At 48.9% G+C, this 9,848-nt stretch overlaps 2 protein-coding genes across 3 annotated transcripts in view; one reads left to right on the top strand and one right to left on the bottom strand.

The window, feature by feature from the left end:
* LOC135804649 (mucin-12-like) overlaps positions 1 to 3,007 on the top strand; it is a 35,656-nt gene extending 32,649 nt beyond the window's left edge. For both annotated transcript variants that reach the window (XM_065318569.1, XM_065318568.1), the window contains exons 32-34: positions 418 to 457; positions 1,148 to 1,210; positions 1,524 to 3,007. In XM_065318569.1, coding sequence (XP_065174641.1) covers positions 418 to 457; positions 1,148 to 1,210; positions 1,524 to 1,628 — 208 coding nt within the window. In that variant the 3' untranslated portion in view covers positions 1,629 to 3,007. The remainder of the gene's footprint in view (positions 1 to 417; positions 458 to 1,147; positions 1,211 to 1,523) is intronic.
* A 1,485-nt stretch (positions 3,008 to 4,492) lies between these two features.
* LOC135804648 (sorting nexin-17-like) lies at positions 4,493 to 7,361 on the bottom strand. Its single transcript, XM_065318567.1, has one exon. The coding sequence runs from the start codon at positions 6,895 to 6,897 to the stop codon at positions 5,161 to 5,163; it is 1,737 nt and encodes a 578-aa protein (XP_065174639.1). The 5' UTR covers positions 6,898 to 7,361; the 3' UTR covers positions 4,493 to 5,160.
* Positions 7,362 to 9,848: the final 2,487 nt, after the last annotated feature.

The raw sequence follows: 9,848 nt of genomic DNA, 5'->3' as shown, positions 1-9,848 counted from the left end.
ATTCCTGCAGGCCGTTTATTGAAACGCTTGGGACTGTGGCATTGCCATTGGCACAGTGGCACACCTTTGCGCTATAATTCTGTTAGGGGTTGGTGTGTCACATATGCATTTAAAAGCAGTGGCGGCTGTGGGTGCCATGCTCAGTAGCAGTAGCAGTGGCAGCTGTGGGTGCCATGCTCAGTAGCAGTAGCTGCTGGAGTGCTGTGCTCATGGGGTACAGACTAACAGTACTCTTGCTGGCATTGCCTATGCACAGGAAAGGGAACTGCTAGCAAGATATCCAGGCCTGGCCGGGGCATTAGCTTCAGCAACACATGATGTATTGTATACACTTCTCGGTGTCGAGTGTGTTTGTACGTGTCGCCTTGTATTGTGTGTATTGTACGAGATGGTCTGTCAATATGTCTCCATTTCCAGGGCTATTCAATTGGAGCTATTCCTTAAGCAGACGAAGCAGGTCAGTGATTCAATGTGTTCTTTTTCCAGCTCAGAAGCTGCGCTGAGCTAGTTGGATGTGTCTGCATGTGTGTGTTGTGCAAGGTTGAGAGATTATAATGTTCATGACATACTCATCTTGTGCTTGTTAGGTGGCGTTTTCCACTGTAGCTGCTGCTGCTACTCACGACACTCACATGTTTGTTGTGATGCTTTGCATACACGAAGTACTTGTACTCTGCTCGCCTGTTTGGAGAAATGGCTCGAATGAGTGTGTAAAATAATGTAAAATGTAAATGATATGCCCATGCCTTAGCTGGGTGGGCCTGCGTGTTTGTACGTGTGTGTGTGTGTGTGTGTGTGTGTGTGTGTGTGTGTGTGTGTGTGTGTGTGTGTGTGTGTGTGTGTGTGTGTGTGTGTGTGTGTGTGTGTGTGTGTGTGTGTGTGTGTGTGTGTGTGTGTGTGGTGTGTGTGGTGTGTGTGTGTGTGGTGTGTGTGTGTGTGGTGTGTGTGTGTGTGTGTGTGTGTGTGTGGTGTGTGGTGTGTGTGTGGTGTGTGTGTGGTGTGTGTGTGGTGTGTGTGTGTGTTGGGTTCATGTTTGTGTACTTGTATATGTGTGCATGTGTGTGTTTCTGCTGTATGTGTGTCATATGTATGTGCATGTGTGTGTGTGTCTGTACCGATTATGCTGGGGGTACATGTGTATGTACAGGCGCGGTGGATGTACCAACAAGCAACCAAGGCACTACCATTGTGTGCATCCATCTGGACTGAGGTGTGTGCTCATAACATTGACAGTTCTCTGTTGATCCAAGTCTCACTTCTTTCTCTGTAGTTTTCAAGTTTGACATCAAGTTTCCTACGCTAACTTGCTCCTGCACGCGCACACACGTACACACGTGCGCGTGCGCACACACACACACACAAGTGCACACTGTCCTAGCGATATTTCATTCCTTGTTTCTATGTGTGTGTGTGTGTGTGTGTGTGTGTGTGTGTGTGTGTGTATGTGTGTGTGTGTGTGTGTGTGTGTGTGTGTGTGTGTGTGTGCGTGCGCGCGCGTGTGTGTGTATGTGTGTGTGTTGCAGTATTTGCTGTTTGAACTGGCGCATAGCCCCCTGAACAAGTCCTGGATAGCTGTGCAGAGCAAGGCAGCTGAGTTTGGCGTCAACATCAAGATCAAGGCAACTTGAGAGCGGCTGACAGGCCAGCAGTATCTCAGTGTCTCTGTGCGGGAAACCGCTGTACCGTGCCGCACAGGGTCGCTTCGCAGCGTAAGCAACCTCGGGGTACTTCTTACACAGTCCCATTGTCACATGCCCATAATAGCTTGCACTAGAGACAGCAGGCTGGCAGCACAAGTCCACAAGCATCAAGATGGCTTTGAGCACTTCATCAGCCTGCCTGCATGGCTTGGTTGAAACCGTAGCTAGCACCGCCACCAGCACCACCACCGCCGGCGGCAAGGCAAGTATTGGGTGTGCTTGAGATGTAGTTCAGTAGTTCAATAGTGGTGTAGTACACATGCATGCAGCCTGGCAGATAGGCCATTATGCATGCACTGGCTGTTTGCATACAGTGTGTGTTAGTGCTGCCTGTGCGCTGTTCAGTCAGGGGTTTTAGTGGCGATCGCGTCCTCTGTTTCAATTCGCATGTCCACACACACACACACACACACACACACACACACACACACACACACACACACACACACACACATGCGCACATGCGCACAACGCAGTCACATGGATACGTTCACGCGAGCACGTGGACCCACGGGCGCGGTCGTACAACACACGCATGTGCACGCACGCGCCCACGTTCGTCTCGGAGCAGTACATATATGTGCAAACCTGGTATCTGTGTAATGTCAGTGCGCTGAAGGTGTTATTCATGGACAGCGCAGACATAGTATGCACTATATTCACGTGTACACACGTATAAACTTCAAATTAGTTGACCGAGTTATCTTACTACATAAAGGCGGCGAGTCTTGCGGGTCTTTTAACATATTAAATACAAAAATAACCTCAAAGTAGCATTCGTCGGTGTTGGAAAATGTGCCTTTTATTCTCCAAGCTGAGCCTCCCAGCTCATCGCCATACAGTTTTATACGGTTTTACCAATCAAGCTCCATCTCCCCCGACCTTTTTTTTTTCTTTTTTTAAGTGCCACCTTTTGAACTCCATGTAATATCGTGCCCTATTTTATTATCATCGCCCCTGGTCGCCAGTAGTAGTTGATTGCGTAAAGCAGGATGTCGGTACTTATAGCCGTAGTTGGTATTGTGTGTAAGTAGGTTGTTGGTACACATAGCTGTGCCTGGTATTGGTGATTTTCCCTGCGAGAATTGCCAGCACTGGCTCTGCTGTTGTGTGCCAATAGGGAAGAAGTCTGGGAGCCTTGAATTTGAAGGGATGGCCAGTCACACTGTCTCGCCCCTATTTCTTTCTTTTTTTTCTTTTTTTTTGCTGCGTTACCAACTATTTTTAACCTCTTCCTTTGTGCGGTGTATGATATTTGTTGTGTTGTCACTTTTATAAGATCCACTGAAAGAGAACAAGAACGTGTGTTTGTGGGTGTGCATGTACCGGTATGTGTTTGTAGCAGTGACGTGCGTGTGCGTGTGCGTGTGTGTGTGTGTGTGTGTGTGTGTGTGTGTGTGTGTGTGTGTGTGTGTGTGTGTGTGTGTTACATGTGTTTGTGGATGGGGCTGATTTCAGTTGATACTGAATGTGGCAAGAAAGAGCCATGGGTGTGTGTGTGTGATCCCTGGTAGCCTAATCTGTAGGGCACTGTCCCGGAAAGGGTGCTGGGTTCGAATCCCGCTCATGGATCCTTCTTTTGCAACATGAAGCAGACCCGTTACTATGGTTGCCAGTATGCTTCACAGTCTTATACTATAGCTTAGGGCATGTTCGATTGGTAGGATCGGGATCCAGATCCACTGGTTCGCACCCTTTCGCTTGGTCGAATCCGGATCCGGTCAACCCACCTCGGGGAGCAGGCCTGCAGGCCAGGGTTGACCGGATCCAACGGATCCAAATGCGACCTTTGTGCGTATATGGAGGGTAAAATCATTAATTTTTTGTACACATTGTGGTACACACACACGTGGATCTGGCGAGGTACTCTTGTTGACTTTTCGTACGACGCGCCCCATGCATGACTACGACTTTCACCCTTTTGCAAGTTTTGGGTGACTTGTTATTACTTCGTCAACATGGCAACAGTCAAGGCCCAAGATAAAGTGTCCAGTTGACTCTGAAGGATCCGACGGATCTGAGATCTGGATCCCGACCCTACCAATCGAACATGCCCTGACACAGCTCACATCATCTATGTAAAATAGTAGACCCGATGAATATGGCCAAAAGTATGTACTCTTGATATGGCGCTATGACGATGAATCTAGAGGTCATGCGCGAGTCGTTAGTGCAAGTGTAGCGCTTTGCCAAGGCATCTCAACTGACGATGTACAGTAGTCGTATATACCCTCTATAGACTATACCAGTAATGCCAAGAGTACCCCTCCACACACACACACACACACACGCACACGCAGAGTATACCCCCGGTCCACAAACACACAGAGTATACCACCCCCTCCGTGGGCCTGGGCTAAACTAAAGACATTTTGGAGCTTTCAATTATCTTGGACCCGGTTTTCGCATAATTTTGGTTTAGAATTTATAGAGACAACAATGATCGGTGGGGTTGCGGATATGAGATCTGTTTTTGCGTTCATTTCCCTTGCAGAATTGCCGCAGAATTTAGAATAGTTTGCAGAGCTTGCACAGAATTTACTGTTTTCAGCCGCAGAATTATGCATGGTATTTCTAATATTCTGCCGCGGAATTCACGGGGACAGATTTTGCCTGAATATTGCGCACCGCGCATGAAACTCGGAATTCCGAGAATAGAATGCCTTGATCCAAAGTTGTTGTTGTTGTTTTGCTTGTTGCTCTGGCTCTTAGCACTTCGTTATGTAATAATTACAATCAATTTTTTCTTCAGACTTTTCCCGTTTATGTCTTTCCCTCAAACTAGTCAAGAATAATTATAATAATTATAGCCTTTACAGTAGTCTTGTCTTCATCGGCAAGAAAGAACTGTGTCCTTAGCATAGTTACCATGGTGCCCAAAAGTGCATGCACTGCACGATCTGGTAGGTAAGTGACGGCGGTTCATAAACTTGGCATGGAAATGGCTAAAAGCAGCTAAGCTCAGACCTGTACCAGCCAGGCAAACCTCTACCAACAAACTGAGAAGAAAAATTAAACAAATATATTATTAGAACGATATCATGCATTCCAAGGCTGCTTCAGCATCAGTAGGCACAAAAACTGAATACCAGAATCACAGCTAAGTTCGTAATAGGAAACTCTCTCTCTCTCTTCTTATCATGATCAGCACATCATCATACAGAGTCTCAAGGTGCTGGGCATTTCGTCGGTGAGGTAGCCAGGTGGAAAAGCAACACGAATGTACGAAAGCAAGAATTCAAGAAAGTATGAGATAAAAGAGTTCACAAACTACGCTCTAATTCCACACTGATTATGGGAACAAGCACAACAAACACGCACTGAAGGAATGGTTCTGACTGGTCCGGAGTCCTTGATCGATACGGAAAAAAATGGAATGACCAAAGGCAGAGACACATTGCGGAACGAGTGCCACGACTAACGCAATGGGAACTGATAGAGAAGTGGCCTGAGAAGAAGCCTATAGATCTTCATCGTCAATTGTGTCAAAGACGCCACCGCGTTGCTCTTCATCTCCACCTGCTCCAACAGTCGACACACCGCCCTGCTGCGAAGTGAGGCCCTGAACGACGAAATTCTTGAAACGATCCTTCATACTGGACTGGCCAAGCTGAGTGTAGGATGACGTGCTGCGGCGCATCTCATTCGATGTTGAACCACCGGCACTCTGTCGCCTGGAGGAGCTCTCCGAAGAGGTGACCGACTGTGATGTCACGGTTGATGACGTTGACGCAGGGCTCATGGGTTCGCTAGAAAACACTTCACCTTCACCTTCGTCTTCATCTTCCGTTTTGTTTGACGGTTTCTTCGTCATCTCCGGCTTCTCTGCCTTTGGTCGACGCACCTCTGGTGGAGTGCCGGTGCTGTCGACGGAGCTGGTCTCAGCTTTCCTGGTCAAGGCTTCCTCCACCTGACGCTTGCACTGAGCGATGTATTCTAAACCAGATCCAGCCAGATTCCTCTTGAATATGTAGGCTTCCAGCGGTTTGCGATGCTTCTCGGCCGGGGTCGGGATAGACACACCGGAGCTTTTAGCGATTAGTTCTGCTACAATGCTACCCAAGCAGCTGCTCATGAAGACGGCCTGCGGTCCAACAAGGCGTACCCACTGCAGCTTGTCCTTGGTGAACAGGTAGTCGAAGGCTAGCTCAAGCTTGGCCTCTTTGGCCAGCAGTGCGGAACTCTCCTGTTCGAGCAGGGTGATCTTCCAGCAACGCATACGAGTTACTTTGAACGCCACTTCCTTGCTCTGCCCGTTGTCCGTCATGATCTGCATGCACAGCTCACGCGGCCCAATGCTTATCGTGGCGCGAGTGTTGCTCTTCGGAAAGTCGGTCAGTACCGGCAGAAACTGGATGTGACCGTAATGGTGCAGGGTCTTGGCTTGTTCAACATACTTCTTGCGATCTCCTTTGCTCTGGATCTGTTTTAGCTGGCGGGCTGTTGCTTTTGGTGCCATGATCCAGCCGTTCTCCAGGTCGGCAACAGTTTGTACAAACAGCAAGTTGCAGCCAACCTTGTCGTCCAGTAGATCCGCATCGTAAACCGGGTCCCAGTACCACTTGCGGATGATGATGCGATAATTGGCGTTGATCTTTCCCACGTCAGCGAGCTGACATGCGTACTTCAGAGACACGTACGGCGCCTCAAAGTCTTGAAGTCGTCGCATCACCAGCTGAGTGTCGTCCTGCTCAACCAGCACCACAAATAGGCCGAAGTAGTAGGTCAGCTTCTCCGGCAGCTCTATCTTGCGTGCCACCGCCTCGAGCACGGCATCAGCTCGCTCCAGTTGCATGACATCCACCGTTACCTTTCTGCCATTGCTAAGATAAATGTCCAGTTCTACCGCCGTGTTCTCCACCCGATAAGCATCCTGCTGACTGCAGAGCAAGAAGTTATTCAGCAGATCACTCTTGGACACGTGCGGGTGCTGGCTAAGGGACTGCATGTACCCCTCTAGCTCTTCACGCCGCTCATCCACCTCGTACGCTGTCAGCGACAAGATCGTCTGTTTCTTACTGGGGAAGGCAGTCAACCCACTCAAATCAAATTCCTCCTTCCTCAACTGTTCGTGAAAGTCGTGCAGCTGGCTGTAGCGCAGTCCGCAGAAGAACACGCCGTTAACGTGCAAGTTGAAATTCGTGTACGTGTTCTTGCCATCCTTCACCTCGGTCGTGTCGGGAATTGAGAAATGCATCGTTGACGCTGTTCTCTATGTGAATGTCCTGTTTCCAGACGAGAATGCTCGGTCGCAAGAAACAAGGGTGTGAACCGCTCCTAGCGATAGCAAACTCCGCGTCTTCAACAGCACTGGGACAACGATTTAGGGCTGACTGTGGCCTCCAAGTCCAAGTCAACAGCTATCACCACCGTCGGTACGGGTATTACGAGGACAATGCTTTCGGGAGATGTCCATACACGTGCTGGAAATTGTGGATGCGGGCATATTTTTCAACAAATCCACCCTAAATTACGAAAGAGGAGTCCAGTAAAGCGTATCTCCAGGCAAGTAGTATAGAGCGCGCCAGGCAAACTGTCCGGTTGCCCTCCTCTCCTCTCCAGACCATGGCAGATGGAGACGAGGCCGAGGCTCGCGCTCCAGAACTCGGCTAAGTAAGTAGTTGCGTCGACATCAACCCGTCAAAACTATTACATGTGAGATGATGTGACGCACATCCAGAGTTCTAATGCACGCAAACAGCACCAGCATTTTTCGGCAGCAACACATGCACAGCACGGATAAGCATGCGCCTGGGCACCTGCCTGTGACCTGGGTAGTATGGACGCCGCCGATATGTCACCGTCCGCGTCAGGTCGGCGAAGGCAGCGACATTGAGTAGTCTTTTGTGGCGCACATGTCACGGTTGTCAGCAGGCGCTAGGCCCTGCGTAGGATGATTGATCTACTCGTGTGTCGTAGTCTACATCACTGATCCATCGCATATCGAGCCACACCTACAAAAATGTGCTAGATACATCATGTACAACAAAGCAGGGCCAGGAGTCGTAAAAGCCCTGCAACAACTATTTCTTGGATGGAATGGTGCCTGGATCACCCCTACTGGGCCCTAGGCCCTCCAAGCCTAGGCCCCGTGGTCGCCCCGGCCACAGTTGGTTCACCGACATAAAAACTGGACCAATGAATCTTACAGTTCTCTCTCTCTCTCGATCTCCTTGCTGCTGATCGTGATAGGCATAGGCAGCTTGTTTATCAGTGTACATGTAGTTAGTTTTTTTCTGTGGTTTGGACATGTAGCAAGGCATCAGGATAGCGACTCCCACTATTTCTTGGATGGAATGGTGCCTGGATCACGGCCCTGTGGTCGCCCCCGCCACATGGTTGGTTCCCCAACATCAAAGACTGGACCAATCTCAGTTACAGTTCTCTCTCTCTCTCTCTCTCTCTCTCTCTCTCTCTCTCTCTCTCTCTCTCTCTCTCTCTCTCTCTCTCTCTCTCTCTCTCTCTCTCTCTCTCTCTCTCTCTCTCTCTCTCTCTCTCTCTCTCTCTCTCTCTCTCTCTCTCTCTCTCTCTCTCTCTCTCTCTCTCTCTCTCTCTCTCTCTCTCTCTCTCTCTCTCTCTCTCTCTCTCTCTCTCTCTCTCTCCCTCCCCCTCTCTCTCTCTCTCTCGTTGCTGCTGATCCTGCTAGGCATAGGCAGCTTGTTTATCAGTGTAGTTAGGTTTTTCTTCTGTTCTCTTGATGCTGCTGCCTTATGATACACATGGCGCCCCTACGACCAGAAATAATGTTAAATTATGGGTTATACATGCATGTGCATACAATGTATGCACATCAAAGTAACATACATACATGTACAACCAACCATCCATCCAGCCAGGGCATGGTCAGGGAGCGGTGAAAACACCCTGCTTGCAGTTTTACAATGCTGCCTAGCTGGGCCTACAAAGTACCGGTACAACCAAGTCCTAGCCGACCTATACTATTTATACCAAGAGTACTCTTGCTAATACTAGGCCACTTTCACCATGGACCCGGGTATAGTCTTGTAGATCATGGTAGATCTCTCTAGCTCTGCAGGAGCTTGCAAGCAGCTGCTGGAGGATGTTAGTCTCCGCTGCTTCTTCGAAGTAACGATATTATTTTAGTTGATCTCCAGTTTTGATTGATTGATTGATTTTTATTTCACGGATCCTCCAGAGGCAAATAGATGCCTATCGAAGGGAGTCTCCTAAGTTACGGGCACTGAGTACTGTAGTGAATGTGCACATCCAGTCCAGACCGTCACAATCATTGCATCGATCAGCAGGCCACTGACTGAGCAGCTAACAGAAAATACCAAGACTGGCGAGAGTACATAACCCGAATAACCAAAGGAGTCATTGATGGTATTGGTGTACATACCGGTAGTGGCATAGTCATCCAAAAGTGCACACACAAACACACACACACTGAGTGTGACACAGACACACACACATGCAGAGACACTGAGACAGTGCAGTGGCACTACATGTAATAGTACAATCATACCACTACACCATTACCAAGCACGGTCCGTGGGGGGGGGGGGGATATCATGAACCCCAAAAAGAATGATAAACCATAGCACACTAGTCACTAGCCAGGCTACAGCAGTCAGTTCACGCAGACATGAGACATCATAAAATTAGACATCCTATAATTTATAAATCCGTGACCGGCATGAGTCCATGGTCACTTTAAAACGTGTACTTGGGGTTGAGCCATCACGTTCAATCAGAGAATCAGCGTGCCGCATGTGTGAAAGTAACCACCGATATAGATTACAGCAACCATGGTATACCTAGGTACCTGTACAGAGAAGTGCTGGTGTCTACAGGCTGTGATTCAGTTGAGCTTTGCTGCTCTGAATCAGTGATACTGTCGGGTTATGGCAATCGCCTCGCCATGCCAACCCCAAAGTTGTAAAATGCTTCCAAGTTTCTCTACCCTTCCCTCCTATTCCAGGCAGCTGAGCTGAAGGTTCAATCCACGGCACAAAGGGGATGATTGGGGTGACCACGAGGCCTCCACACTACACCTAGTATCTGACTGGCATACTACAGTTGTGGCAAGTGAAAAACGGACCATTGGCCATGTACTTAATTGTACATTTGCAGCGCCGAAGGTCTTGCACCCACCCATGCACGGGGTAATCAAAATGGGTTTGCGGT

Source organism: Sycon ciliatum, chromosome 1 (genome assembly GCF_964019385.1).
Source record: "Sycon ciliatum chromosome 1, ocSycCili1.1, whole genome shotgun sequence".
NCBI classification, from domain to species: domain Eukaryota; kingdom Metazoa; phylum Porifera; class Calcarea; order Leucosolenida; family Sycettidae; genus Sycon; species Sycon ciliatum.
Note: the sequence above shows the minus strand (reverse complement) of the source record. Positions and strands in the feature narration are given on the sequence as shown.

Bases quoted from the DNA above. Each gene is read 5' to 3' on its own strand.
- LOC135804648 (XM_065318567.1), bottom strand. From the start codon at position 6,897: ATGCATTTCTCAATTCCCGACACGACCGAGGTGAAGGATGGCAAGAAC.